Consider the following 15,486-nt stretch of genomic DNA (forward strand, 5'->3'; position numbering starts at 1 on the left):
TCAAAGTACCAGTCTTCTCTGGTACAAGCCCTTAGAGCTGTGTGTGCTAACCTGGCATACCATTGTTGCCTCTGGCTGGGGACATAGCGCTTGTATGTCTTATGCTTAGGCCTGACATGCAAGGCTTGGTTAGGAAAACCATGAATCCAGTAGCAGAAGGCTTTGATATGTCCAAGCCTACCACAGTGGTGACACCTCCACTCCTGGAATTTCCTCTTCTGATGACTATTCATCTTAGTTCCCCGATGTTGAGACATTGGCTTTGACTTCCGCTTGAACTTCTGAACTTTAGCCTTTGGGCGTTTGTGTTCAGCTGAGGATCTTTTCCCAAATCCTAGGCCAGATTTGGTTCCAGACTTCTGTCCCACCTTTAGAATTTCTTCCAAGGTGTCAGTTCCCTTGTTCATCATTCTGATGGATTTAGTCATCTGATTCAGCTTGGAGGTCAGCAAGGCTATCTCACCATTTAGACCCTCTATGGCTGTCAGATGCTTTTGTCTCTCATCTTCCAGTTCCTTGATGAGTTTCTTCTGCTTTTCTCCTTGTGCACGGACTTCTGCACTGGTGGTACACAGCTTCTTATAGGCTGCAGCAAGTTCATCAAAGGTCAGTTCATCTGCACTTGAGTCATCATCAGAGGCACAAACACTGGTTAGTGCAGTGACATGTTTGGCAGATTCTCCTTCAGATTCACTTTCAGAATCTCCTTCAGACCATGTGATAGTTAGCCCTTTCTTTTGCATCTTGAGATAAGTAGGACATTCAGCTCTGACGTGTCCATACCCTTCACAACCGTGACACTGGATTCCCTTGCCTTGGTTGAACTTTTCTTCAGAAGTTGATCTTTTCCTGATGTCAGACGGGATGTTCTTGACATTAGGTCTCCCTCTTTGATCAATCTTCTTCACGAACTTGTTGAACTGTCTCCCAAGCATGGCTAAAGCTTCTGATATACTTTCATCACATTCAATATATCCTGCTTCTGACTCCTCTTCAGCATTGGATACAAAAGCTATGCTTTTGTTCTTCTTTTCAGCATTCTCACACAAGCCCATTTCAAAGGTTTGGAGAGAACCAATGAGCTCATCCACCTTCATGTTGCAGATGTCCTGTGCCTCCTCTATGGCTGTGACCTTCATAGCAAATCTCTTAGGCAAGGACCTGAGAATCTTTCTTACAAGTTTCTCTTCAGCCATTTTCTCACCTAGTCCACCAGAGGTGTTTGCAATTTCAAGAATATTCATGTGAAAGTCATGAATAGTCTCATCCTCTTTCATCCTCAGATTTTCAAACTTGGTGGTCAGCATCTGCAGTTTGGACATCTTCACTTTGGAAGTACCTTCATGAGTTACCTTGAGAGTATCCCAAACTTCCTTAGCTAGTTCACAGTGGTGCACCAGCCTGAAGATGTTCTTACTGATTCCATTGAACAATGCATTCAGGGCCTTGGAATTTCCAAGAGCTAATGCCTCTTGCTCCTTGTCCCACTCTTCTTCAGGAATCTGCACACTGACTCTATCTTCACCTGTCCTCATTGGATGTTCCCATCCTTTGTTGACAGCTCTCCAGACTTTGCTATCTAGAGACCTTAAGAAGGCTATCATACGAGGCTTCCAGTCATCATAATTAGAGCCATCCAACATGGGTGGTTTATTTGAGTGTCCTATATCCTTGTCCATGGTACTAGAAAGTAACTTCCCTAGATCTCACCCAGAAAATCACAGGCAGGGTGCCTGCTCTGATGCCAATTGAAATTCTAGTTATCAGACTTTAGATGTCACACGGGTTGTTATGACATCCAGTTCTGCACAAACAAGAATTATGCAGAACTTAACAGTAAGTGCAGTAAATAACACAAGTAATTGTTTACCCAGTTCAGTCCAACATGACCTACATCTGGGGGCTACCAAGCCAGGGAGGAAATCCACTATCAGTAGTATTAATTCAAAGCTAAACTCACCCGTTTATAACTCGTCACTTAATCCCTACCCAATGCAATTTCAATCTTACTCTAAGATCAGAGTTCCTACTCACTCCCCCTCAATCACCTCAGTGATTACTACCTTTAATCAATATTAAAGACACTTTTGAAGTCACACTTCAAACAACTCTTGATTGTGCTTAACAGCTTTAATCAAGATACACAGCACTCACGCTTAAAAGCTTTGAGCGACACAACACTTACAACTCAATGAACACCCTATGCCAAAACAATCATCAACGTGATAAAGGCTTGGCTTACAAGATATGTCTAATACAAGACTCACAAAAATACAGCAGTGAAGTATGATGGACACACTTAATCTTCACGCCTCAAAATCCCTGAAACTGAATGAAGGAACGACTTCCTTTTATATTGCAGTACCTGGGCTTTTGCACTTGTATTCTCCTGAATTTAAGGTCACGCGAGTTCCCATAAATTCAATATCTAGGTTACTAACAAATAGGCTATTTGTTAGGTTCATTAAATGTAGCTTGGTTGTTGATTTCCTGGTTTTTCTCTAAGCTGTTGACTTCCTGAAGAATAGCCCAAGAAAAAGCTGAAACAGAAAACTGAACAACCTACAATATAGCATATGCTGTCAGGAATGAATGTCACGACATTCAGCTTGACATCAAGGATCATATGCTGAGTCTGTTTTTCCAAAAAACAGACTGTACAATTTTGCTGACCTGTACATGACCAAAATGACCATACTACAGTAACAACTTACATTAATAAATGTCAAAGTATCCAATTTGACATTTACACATTTGGCCTTAAGTTAGTTCTGTTATCCTCTTGGAGAACAAACTAAGAAACATACTGAAGTATAGCAGAACACCACTCTGTCTATTATTCAGTGTATACTGTCCATGATGAATGTCATAACATCCAGTTTGACATTCATACAGTAGGCCTTATGCCAGGTCTGGTTTTTCCTTGATAACCAGACTGCAAATGAATACTGAGCTCTAACAGAACACCAACTGTTCTATTCCTCAGTATCTGCTGACAGGGATGAATGTCACAGTATCCAGTTTGACATTCAATAAATCCTATATTAGCTAATCCTGCAGTAACTACTCAAGTGTGTCATGACATCAGTCAAGACATCAGAGTACAGTTAGATATTCTAACCTACAATGCAGTCACACAACCACACCATGTCATGACATCAGTCAAGACATTAGAATCCAGCTAGTGTTTTACCATATAATGCAGCCAATTAAACACCTACAACAGCAGCCACGGTGGCTGCGGGTGGTATGGTCAAGTTATCTAATTTTTGGACAAGGGCATCTACCTTTGCATGAACATGGTCAAGGCTACTGATTTCGTACATTTCACCCTTTTTCTGGGATTTTTCCACTGGAGTTCGCTCACCTCCCCATTGGCAATGGTTTTTGGCCATGTTTTTAATGAGTTGATAGGCTTCGGTGTATGGCTTATCCATAAGTGCACCGCCCGCGGCAGCGTCTATTGTAAGTCTTATGTTATACAGAATCCCATTATAAAATGTGTGAATGATCACCCAATCTTCGAGACCGTGATATGGACAAATCCTCATCATGTCCTTGTATCTCTCCCACACTTCGTAGAGAGATTCTACATCTTTTTGCCTGAATCCGTTGATTTGAGCTCTCAGCATATCAGTTTTGCTCGGCGGAAAATATCGGGATAAGAAGACGTTCTTTAGTTCTTCCCATGTTGTGACGGAGTTGGATGGCAAGGATTGCAACCAAGCCCAAGCTCTGTCTCTTAGTGAGAAAGGGAAGAGACGCAATCTTATTGCATCTTGAGATACACCATTCGCCTTTACAGTATTTGCATACTGCACAAACTTGGTCAGGTGTTCATTAGGATCGTCCGTAGGATTTCCAGCAAATTTATGTTGTTGAACGACTGATAATAGTGAGGGTTTCAGCTCGAAATCGTTTCGATTTATAGCGGGGGCAGCAATGCTGTTGTGAGGTTCTTGTTGGGACGGGGTAGCATAGAATTTAAGAGGACGATTCTGTGGTCCTTCTTCAGCCATGTTTGGTTTTTCTTCTGATTTAGGAGGAGAGAAGATATCGGGAATACCGTACTTTTGTTGATATTCGTGTATTCGACGTCTCACGTATAAGAAACGCTCTAATTCAAGGATTGGAAGTGCTAAGTTATCGCCTTGTGAGCGAGTACTTGGCATACAATCAGGGAAAGAAAGGAGAGAAGATTAGTTTTTGTTTTTACCTTAGTCTATACCGTGCAATGAAAGAATCGCACTATTCGACTAAAACAGGTCCCCGGCAACGGCGCCAAAAACTTGATGCTTGATCTGGCTATATATAAAATATAGTCTGTCGGGTACTTGACTGCAAGTGCACACTCTAGTCGCTTTAGTTTTAAAAGATATCGATCCCACAGGGACCTATGGTCAAACTAGTGTTACTAACGTCACTATGTTTAGCTAAGGGAATGATTAGTAGAAGTTCGGGGGAAAAATAGTAAATCTAAGGGAAATTTAGTTTTAAGAAATAATTGATGGAAGGAATCAGTATGCAGCGCATTAATTGTCAGGGATTCGATAAGTCACCGGTGAATAGTTTAAATGCCAAATATCTCTCAGTAGAAAATATTTATTTAAAAAGCTTTATCTCACACTCTCGTGATTGTTGATTCGGCCTATAGCTTTAAGTCAGAATGTACGCTCTCACTGTCCCATTTGAAGTTAAACTTACTTTTTGAAAATAAATAAGTTCTAATTGTTTTTAAAGTGCTCTCGCTGTTTTTAAACTCAATGCCTAATTTTTACAATCCAGCTCGAGCCTCACGCTCTCGCGATTGTGGTTCTCACCTTCGTTAATTTCCCACTCTCGTGGCAAAATCGTATTAAATAGCTTTTCACGCTTTTGTGATAAAGTTAATTAAATTTGAATTAAAAACTTCAGCCTAAAAGATTGTTTGAGAAAAAGGGTTTTCACCGATTATTATTAAATCCCATCTAATTAAATTGCTACATACCGATACCGGTAATTTAGCCGGACATGTTAAATAAGGCAAACACAACACATAAACAGATCAACAGTACGACAAACATAATTATAATAATAATTTGGCAATAATAATAATAATTCAATAAAAACCTGGAGATCGAAGTAACAGAGTATAGCGATTCTTGGAGTACTTGAGCAGTCCTCCACAAGTCGGTAGGCTTTGCTTCTTCAATACAAATTACTTACTAAAATTAAATAAAGTGTAGTAGTTCCCCAGTGTAGGAAACTACTACTATGGCTAATTGGAAAACGGAAGGAAAAGGGAAAAATTGAATTCTAAAAAGAATAGCGAATAAACTAAGGCAACGGAAACAAGGTTGCTGAAAAGAAAATACTAAAAAGCTAGAAAGCTGTAAAAACTAAATTGCAAAGCGTAAGTGTGAATGTAGGCCTCCCCAATTTTTCCCATTTTGGTCCTTTATATAATGCTCATTTAGGTCTTGGTGGTTGAGATATTCAAGGGAGGCTTGGTTTGAATGAGGAATCCGTGGGAGTAAGTTGTTGGAGGGAATTTAGGCACGTTTGGGTGTCTGTGGCTGACTGTTTCAAAGCGCATATTGTGGCCGCGTGATGCTCGTCATGGGCATGTGATGGTCGTCACAGTCTGGGTCGTGACGAGCGTCATGAATCTGTGACGGTCGTCACATCAGCAAATTCTGCATATTCTGGTTTTCTGCTTTTTCCTGTGCTTTCTCATCTGTTTCTTCTTCTTTTTCTTCCTTTTGCTCATTTTGCTCATTAATGCTTAGAGATTTAAATACCTGCAAAAACAACTCAAATACTTGCGGAATGATCGGGATATTAATTGAAATGGTGTGATCTTTGAGTGTAAATCAAGGCAATTATCTGATGTGTTTTCGCATTATCAATAAAGTCAACACGAGTTTTAGATTTGTAAGGCTCAATAAAAAGGTATGTGACGTCTTTAGATCGTTCTACCTTTTGATAAATACCTAGTACGATGAAAGACACTGAGAGAAATGCTATTATTCAGCGGATAAAGCTTCAGACCAGAAGCAGCTCTCCAACGTCTCTCTTGATATACATCTTCACTAAGTTTGATGTTGTTCAAACCTCCAAAGACTCTTTTTCTATCTATATAAAAGCAAGCCGAAGATTCAAAGGAAGGTTACAACATCACAACATATAAAAATATCTTAGCATAACTTTGAGTTGTTATTGTAACTGTTATAGCATAAGATCTTAAGATTTATTATCTTAGATTTATCTTCATTTTGATATTTCAATTTTACCCTCCAACGGATCTCTTCATTGCCTATATAAAGAAGACTTGGAAGAATTAAAAAGTGTTACACATTCTAAAAGATTATCATATACGTGAACAATGCACTTTGTGAAATATTTTTAGAGAAAAGAAACACACACAACAAACTTTTGTTCATACTCTTCATTTAATATCTTTTGTGTGATATACTTGTTATTCATTTGTGTATTCTACTTTCTTAGAAGCATTTTTGTAAAACACTTTGTATTTCAATCTATTTGAATGTATTTTCCTTGAGTGAGTAGGGTTTAGTCAGTATACTCAAGAAGACATTGGCAGTGGGTCTTTGTGTTGTAATCAAGTTTGATTATAGTGGATTAAGTCATTGTTAATAAGGAGAAATCACATTGGCGAGTGGACTGGACGTAGTTTTGTTAATAGCGAACCAGTATAAAAATAATTATTTTATTATTTTTGTTCTTCGTTTTCTGTTTGTTGTGTTGGGTAGCAAAATATTTCATTTTTAGAGACCTGATTCAAACCCCTATTTCTTGTGTTTCTCTTCATCTCCACGACTCATTATAAGTTCACGATCAACTCAGTTCAACTTATTAGGTTCATCTCGTTAGGTTTAGCTCACTTGCTTCACGGACATAAAAGCCAGTTTAAGTCATTTTTTTATATATTTGATATTTTAAATTAATATTTTTTATATAGAAAATATAAAAATAAAATATAAAATTATAAAATTGGAATTTTTCTTAGAAGATATTTAGAAGATATATTTTTTAAAATTAAAAGAAATTTATAAGATATATTTTATTATCTTAAAATTAAAGAAATTTAGAAATTTCTTTTTAAATTATAAAATATATGTTAATTTTTAAACTATTTTCTTAAAAAACATAATTTATACAATGTTGATTTTAGTTATATAATTATTTTTAAAAATATATTGCTCACTTGAGAATATAAACTATCAATTAAAACTGTTAAATTAAAAGAAAATATAGGAGGTAAGATTTAGAATAATTTTTTAAACCTATTCTTAAAGACAAATATAATTCATCTCATATATAGTCGAGTTAACCCATGAACCTAATGAGTCGAACTGTGTATAGTTCACGTTCAACTCATTTAGTTAACGAACTTAGTTTTTCGCTCATATTCAGCTCACTGGATTCATGAACCTAGTTCAACGATTTAGTTGTCAAACCGAATTCCGAACTATTTTCGAGTTGGTTCAGTTCATTGTCATCCCTAATGAACACTTTACATGATCATCTCTTTCACACTCCATACCTCCTCCATAACCCAAAACCCTTAAAAAATCATTTTCAATTAATTTTTCGACTCCAAATCATCTTTATTGTGTTTTATCACATCAAAGAGAGTAAAAGAAGTTGCAATTTAAGATAAAGCCCATTTGTTTCATACCTCATTGCTTGCATTAATCTTGTTCTTGAGTTTAAAAAATGAATGTTACGTCCGAAGATTCATATCTGAATTCACCTGCTATCTGTTTCGAAGATGCATCTCCAAAGTTGCATATTATTGTAAATTCTTTAACAAGATATGATTTTCCACTTCAGAGTGCCCCACCTAAAGATTCTTTTGGACACATGTGTATTTGGTGGATTTCAAAATCGCTACATTTTGAGATTTATTTGAAATTGGGGTGTCTTATACTAAGCACATCATTGGAATGGACAACACATTCTACAAAAGAGGTAGAAACTTGGTCATATCACTTTTTAAAAAGGATGGTGGAGTTCACCAAATTGAGCGAGTTTGAAAGAGAATCAAATAAGGAAAAGTCGAAGGAGGAACGGGTAGAAGATTTATGCAGTGACACATCTTTTGAGACATTTTAGATTGTAATTGATACATATTTTTGAATGTATTATTGTAAACAATATAATCTTGATATGATTTAATACATAAGTAATATATATTCAACAATGATAGTGTTAGTGTCGACTGTTTTAGTTTACAAATTTTATGGTTTGCATATTTTTTTTTGCATACACAGGTTCTGGTTTGATTCTGGTTCAGAGTAAATTTCAGATATGCATATCCGTATAAACCTCATACATATTTAAGAAAAGAAACCATCACGAGACTTTTCAGATATGCATACCCGTAAACACCATTTTTCGTTAAAAAATCAAGGTTTAACTAGAGATGCATCTCCAAAAAATGACCAGATGTCATGATAAAGTTTCTAAGGTCCAAAGTGACTCAGTACTTTTATAAATAAGGTGTCTTTCAACCCATGTTTCTACAAAACACCCAACAACCAGAGAATGAAGGCATATTCCCACCTTGCATTTGTGTATTTCAATAGCGCAAAATCTCCACTTCAATTTCGGATATGCGTCGACATATTTCTCGTTGATCTGAAAATCAAACTGAATACTCTCCTGCGATATTCATAAAATCGGAGAGTTATAAAGCTCGAGTATCGTTCACCATCGCTTGACGGCGGGGGAAGATACAGTTCACCAATTTTGAACTGAATACGGGTGAAGATTTACATGTCATGTGGAGTACATTTTATCGCTACACATCAAAGGGTCTGATTGAAGTGGATGCGAAGATTAAAAGATTCGCCGACAAAATTATCAATATGTTGCAACGTCATAAACTACCCATTTATAACAATATGTAATATTAAATTTATGTTAACAACTATCTATGTAATGTTGAGTGTTTTAATTTAGTGTCAAATTAATTTTGTTTTTAGATCTTACTCAGACTATCTCTGTTTCTGGTTTGAAATATCTGGGCTACTGCATCTTCGAAATATATCAAGAAAACATTCGGAGATACAACTCTGAACAAAAATTATGTATAATTTGGATGTTTCAATTGTTGGCGTTCAATTTTGTAGGAGATAAATGCGTTCAGGGATGCATCTCTAAAAATTGAGGATATTTTTCACTTTTCGCAGACGATTTATTCCAAAATATAGTGCACCATACAACACATACTTCACTTGTGTATATTAGAAGAACCCATAATTATAAACCTCAAACATTCTTTTATTCTCTTGATAAATTTAAGAACTTGTTACACGTAAATAATTCTATAATTCTTGTGCATATTTATTGAAAGTATATAACAACACAACTGAATTGTAATTAAGCAATTACAACTCTTGGTGCTTGTGTCCTCCTGAAAAAAACGAGTTAATTACATTCTTAACATAGATACCAAACATCAGGATCAAAAACACAAGTAGCAACACATTCACCAATTTCTTTTGCCTCTTAACTTCATCCACCAAACGACACAATGCATTCACATATTCTTGTCTCTGTCTTGAAACCATCTCCATAGTCACTGACCTTTTCTCAATTTTCTTATTCTCACCATCTCTTGATGATTCTTCTTCTTTATCCTTCTCGTTCTTTCGAGTCACTTCTTCAATATCTTTCTTTGGTTCTTGTTGTTTTTTCTGATCAGAAGCATGATCTGTGTTTGGTTTCTGAGGAATTGTTTGTTGTTGAGGCTTTTGAGGTTCTTGTTGTGTTGGTGCTGGAGCAATTTTTTGTTGCTTGATGAGTCTGGGAAGTTTAACATATAAGACTCCAGCTTCGAATTTGGCAGACATTTTACTTGCATCAGAATAAGGTGGTATAAATATTTCTTTGCAAACTCGACGCCAAGTTTTCTCGTTCATTTGTCTTTCACCACTCACCCTTAACATTCTTGGTTTAGTTATTTGAACCCTCAATTGCTCCTTCTTAAATCCTGCATGTAAATAATGTATCACTAGTATTATATTATAAACTATAAACTAAATTATATGAAAAAAAGCATGGGGAAGAAGAAAAAAATTAACCCGGAATGATAAAAATCATTGTGTCAATTGTACCATCATAATGGCAATCAAAAGCTGGTTCAAATTCATCGTAGATACGATCCGCTTCGCGTGTTTTTTGATCCAAAGACATTTTCTCTCCTTAATTTGTTTCTCTTGTGTGTTTTTTCCCTAGCAAAGGTAGCTTAATACTTCTATGAACTTCTTGGTGAATGAATGAAATGAAATATGGGGTTATGATACTTATATATACACATTTTTGGGTTGTATTTTCTTCTAATTTGGTTCTTTCTTTTCGTGCAAAGATTGATTTATGCAACAAATGTCTCTCTAAAGAATACTTTATTTATTTGTTAGGTATTGTTGAGTCACTTTCCTTTCCCACGTGCATGTAATATTTTGGTCAAGTTCTCTATTGTGCAAAGTTGGGAATTGATTCCATATAGTTCCTTCAGGAGGGTTTTGCATTATCCTTTTTACTTAAGAGTACTACTCAGTTCAATGATATAAATCACTTTATCTTCAACTCACTTTTAATTAAACTCAATTTCAAAAAATAGACCCCATTCAAACAAATTTTGTAATCTTAGAACCAAACACACACTAAATGCAAAGAAAACGAGCATTTTGGGTCTAAATTAGCATCACAGCACATCAAATGTTTTCACAACAGTTTACTGTCTCAAATGCACTAGCCAAACAAGTCATTATATATTTGATAAAAGAAGAAGAATCAAAATAGTTAATAGGAAGATTAGCTTAATAGATTCATCTCTAATAATTTTATACCTCTAAGTTGGATAAACAGTAGAAAGGATATTAGTAACATTACAAGCCCCAAACTTCTGATTCCATTTTGCGACAACAAGTCTAAGACTACTCTACCTCCTCTGTGCTTTCCTCCTTCTAGACTCTGTCTTTTGCCATTTCTTTCTAGTAACAAGTTTACTCTTAGGTTTCAATTTTAGCTCGGGCGAGAATTTGTAATTCGGATCTCTCATTCTTGCTTGTATGTCTTTAAAAAATTGAAGATTCAGCTGTTTAGGCCCTCCTTGTCTAAGCTCTTCATACTCAGGTCCCGAAACAACGTTTTCAAATGCGCCAATGAGAATATCTAAATCACTCATAACTTCCCATGTATTAGTATACCTCCCATCTGGACCTTTCTTTAATTTCTTCAAAGCATTCTCGACTGCGATCTTCCTAGCTTGCTTTCCCGGCGACAACTCCTCTGGTTCTTGTTCGGCTTTCAAAAGCTCAGAGATGGTTCTGTATTTCGGCATTTCATCAAACTCAAAAATCTTATCTATGTGCTTATCGCTTCTTTCATTTGGGTAAGCTTCTGTAGGAACATCGTCGTCACTGTCCATCTCATCTCCGGTCCACAGCGTCTTTTCCTCGTCACTACCAGACCAAACACTTCTTAACTCGTCACTGTCATCAGCATCAACCAGGTCCGCATGTTTCTTAGCTTCCTGTCTTGCTTTTCTAATATCTTTATGAAGACGGCTCTTTGAATCATTGTCTTCATCGCTTTCATCCTCGCTTCCTGTCCATAGAGTGTTGTCTTCATCCATCTCCTTTGCCCAGGTTTTCTTGAAGTCGTCATCCCCCGGTCTTCCGCCGCCAAAGAGATCATAGGGCTCCCGTGCACCACGAGCATACGATCTCAATGCTGCAAGTCAAATCCATTAGCTCAGATTCAGTAATGTATATAACAAATGGGTGGTTTTACTTTTAATAATTACACTACCACAATCAGTTCCAACTAAAAATTAACCTTGAAAACTCAGCAGAAAATCACTACTAGAACAATTTCGCGGTACAATTGGACCTGAAACATAATATAGTCTTGACCTGAAAGAGAAACAAACAATGAAGCATTTCATGGTGATGGAAAAATATCTAAAACCAAGATTTGAACAAGACGAAAATACCCAAACAGGCATCAAAGACAGAATTGATAAGAATAATCTTAACCTTTGTGAGAGTGGTAGGCAATGTGGTTTTGCAACCCTTTTAAGAGATGAAAAAAGACTATGGTAACAGAATGGTCTCCATCCCATTAGAAGAAATAGGTGATCTTCCGCTAACCGTTTTTTCTTAGCCCTCAATCTTTTGCTACCCCCTGAAGAGTATCCAATACAAACAAATTAAAAATAAATAATCCACATTACACTATTTAGTGCCATCTTTTGAGGCATGTTTCTATCAAAGGAAGAACAGGCATAACAATCTCATCACTTGATATGATGTAAAAATTTAGTGAATGTTAATACAAATTAATAGAAATTACCTTGAATGATGAAGATGAACACAGTACAGAGGAGATGGCTGCTATAAATAATCTGGAGCGGAACGGCGGCGCGGCGAGGAGGTTATGATTTGGGAAGGAAGACGCAACTGCGGCGCGGCGAGGAGGTTATGATTTGGGAAGGAAGACGCAACTGCGGCGCGGCGAGGAGGTTATGATTTGGGAAGGAAGACGCAACTGCGGCGCGGCGAGGAGGTTATGATTTGGGAAGGAAGACGCAACTGCGGCGCGGCGAGGAGGTTATGATTTGGGAAGGAAGACGCAACTGCGGCGCGGCGAGGAGGTTATGATTTGGGAAGGAAGACGCAACTGCGGCGCGGCGAGGAGGTTATGATTTGGGAAGGAAGACGCAACTGCGGCGCGGCGAGGAGGTTATGATTTGGGAAGGAAGACGCAACTGCGGCGCGGCGAGGAGGTTATGATTTGGGAAGGAAGACGCAACTGCGGCGCAGAGAGGGAAAGGAACGCCGCAAATGAATTTCATGATTTTTTTTTTTGTTTGTGACTAATTTTATGTTTCTCAACTTTTCTGATTTTTCTTTTATAAAATATTATAAAATATTAAAAGAAAAATGACATAATAGAGGATTACTAAGAAGAAATGGGAGACTTAATTTAAGAAATAATTAAAAGTAATAATTGATTTGATTAAATAAAAATAAAAATAATAATAAGAAGAAAAAAAATAAAAATAAAAGGTCTTACAATAAAAATAAATAAAGATTTATACAAGTTTACCCCCTCAATATTATAAGTTGGTACATTTTGATCAATTATGTTAATTTAAATTTTTAAATATGAATTACTCTTCATTCTAATAAAAAGTATTTCATTTGCATTTTTTTTTCATATCTCTCTTTAAAATATCAATACAATATTTATTATTTTTTTATTACTTTATTTATTTATTATTTTTTTCGTCTTGTTTAATGTCATTGATTATTGATTATTCTATGACATTTCACTAATTTGAGAATTCATTATACATTGCATCATCCATTATATAATTTAGATATTATTTTAAGACATTAAGCATTGCATCATCTTTTATATATATATATATATATATATATATATATATATATATATATATATATATATATATATATATATATATATATATTACATTGAAGGGTAAAAATAGATCTTTGTTAAAATAATAAAGGTATAAATAAAAGAAAAAGTCACAAACTAAAAACTACAAGCTCAAAAACTACTTAAAATAGATTATTTATTTTTAAAGTTAAAAGCTAGTAAAAAAAAAAAGATACAAGCTAAAAGCTAAAAGACACTTATCAAACATAGTTTTTTTCATTAATATGAGCTGAAAAGCTAAAAGCTCTTTTTTGAATCTTATCAAATTGACTATATGTTTTGATAAGACACAAGAAAGTACGGGTTAGCAAATGTTTGATATCAAGAAGATTTTCATTATCTTCCTCCCTAAAATCTTGTTAGAGGAGAATTTAAAGAGCATCATGTTAGTGAATTTTCTAGTGGCCAATGATTTATGATTAAGTTTGTTTCATTCAAAAACTAAAATTGTTTATGTAGATTTTTTATATGGTGATGCGGGTTGTTTTGATGTGATTGTGCAAGACAGACTTGTAAGGTTAGCATTCAAGTACATAAGTCGGTGAGTGAATGAAAAAGGATAAAGTGAATTATGTAAAACCCTGAACCCCAACTTTTAATATAAAAAGAGAATTTCCACAACTTAGGATGCTATTTAATGCAAAAAAAAATGCAACATCAACGATATTTTTCAAAAACTTCGCAACGGAATTCATAATATCTCAAAACATAATATAATTAAGTAAAGTAAATACTCAATGAAAGTAACTCAAACCAACAAGTCCAAAACAAATATTACAGAACAGAGCATAATGACCAACTAAATAGCAATAAGTATGAAAATAAACAAAGAAAACTCAGAGGTCATCTTCCAACTCACAAGCAACTACTCATGTTGAGTATCCGATTGTTTATACTCCAAAGGAGCACAGACGCAAAAAAAAAAGTGAGAATACACCTTACAAATATTAACAGTGAAATTAGCAACAAGATGAAAATTAACGAATTCATAAGTACATCATACACACAAAAACATAATCAAAGTCACATAATTATGCAAATGCTAATGTCACCAACTCCTCATCAAAAATGTATGTGGTACCGGGTTTTTGAGATTAGAGGTATGTTACTGATTTATCCATGTCTTTGGTCCCTCTTAAACTGTATCCCTCTCTGGATGTGAGACATTCATAGTCCACCTCTGAACCAGACCATCAATGGACCAAAGTCATACCTAACTCCGAAATAAATTCATGCATGGTCATGTCCAATGTAAACATGCAATATCAACATCATCAATATCATAAACATCATAAGCATCAACATCGTAAACACCATCAACATCATAAACATCATATACATCATCAACATCATAATTATCATCAAAACATCATCTAGATCATCGTCAGAAGGTCCCACTCTAGAACTTATGCATTGCCAATCACAAGTCGTCACTGCAATATATTTGGATTATCAATCATAAAAAATCGCCAATTAAGACTGTCATTGTAATCCTTTCGGATTACCAAACATAAAAAATTGTCCATTAAGGTCGTCATTGTAATCCTTTCGGATTATTAAACATTAAAAATCGCGAATTAAAATCGTCATTGTAATCCTTTCAAGTTACTAATCATAAGAAATTGTCAATTAAGGTTGTCACTGTAATCCTTTCAGATTACTATACTAAAAAAATTATGGTTTAAAATTTATTTATTTTTCATAAAAAAGGGTAAAGATGTTTTATTACCCAAATCTTTAAATTATCAAAATTTCTTAGGGAAACTCAAAACATCTAAAAATATCTCAGTTCTAAAAAATAACTATAGAGTATCCCAAGAGTACTCTAAAATATTTCAAGTGCTCTAAAGTTAAAGATTCACAGGTGAGATAACTCTATTAAGCATAAAGAACGGGCAATTTAACTCAATTTTAACTCTTTTGGCTTAACAACCTTCAACAATAAAAATGTTACTCAAAAGAAAATCTTATAATGTCAATAGTGCTCCAAACTCAACTCAAGTGTAT

The 15,486-nt window shown here is 35.3% G+C and overlaps 2 protein-coding genes and 1 non-coding gene across 5 annotated transcripts; 1 reads left to right on the forward strand and 2 right to left on the reverse strand.

The window, feature by feature from the left end:
* Positions 1-3,525: 3,525 nt before the first annotated feature.
* LOC127124561 (small nucleolar RNA R71) lies at positions 3,526-3,632 on the forward strand. Its single transcript, XR_007804038.1, has one exon. It is a non-coding gene; the product is annotated as a small nucleolar RNA R71 (small nucleolar RNA).
* Positions 3,633-9,267: 5,635 nt separating this feature from the next.
* LOC127117954 (uncharacterized) lies at positions 9,268-10,990 on the reverse strand. Of its 3 annotated transcripts, none has more exons than XM_051048081.1 (2): positions 10,860-10,990; positions 9,268-10,000 (listed from the first exon to the last, which is right to left on the reverse strand). In XM_051048081.1, exons 1-2 carry the CDS (start codon positions 10,897-10,899, stop codon positions 9,396-9,398), a joined length of 645 nt encoding a protein of 214 aa, XP_050904038.1. In that variant the 5' UTR covers positions 10,900-10,990; the 3' UTR covers positions 9,268-9,395. The 3 variants fall into 3 exon arrangements, with proteins under 3 accessions (XP_050904038.1, XP_050904037.1, XP_050904036.1); XM_051048080.1 differs by lacking the exon at positions 10,860-10,990 and adding an exon at positions 10,125-10,603; XM_051048079.1 differs by lacking the exon at positions 10,860-10,990 and adding an exon at positions 10,092-10,603.
* Positions 10,810-12,894, reverse strand: LOC127117953 (uncharacterized). Its single transcript, XM_051048078.1, has 4 exons — positions 12,367-12,894; positions 12,051-12,198; positions 11,851-11,927; positions 10,810-11,745 (listed from the first exon to the last, which is right to left on the reverse strand). Exons 2-4 carry the CDS (start codon positions 12,134-12,136, stop codon positions 10,952-10,954), a joined length of 957 nt encoding a protein of 318 aa, XP_050904035.1. The 5' UTR covers positions 12,137-12,198; positions 12,367-12,894; the 3' UTR covers positions 10,810-10,951.
* Between the last annotated feature and the right edge of the window lie 2,592 nt (positions 12,895-15,486).

This window comes from Lathyrus oleraceus, chromosome 2, assembly GCF_024323335.1.
Source record: "Lathyrus oleraceus cultivar Zhongwan6 chromosome 2, CAAS_Psat_ZW6_1.0, whole genome shotgun sequence".
Classification (NCBI taxonomy): Eukaryota; Viridiplantae; Streptophyta; class Magnoliopsida; order Fabales; family Fabaceae; genus Lathyrus; species Lathyrus oleraceus.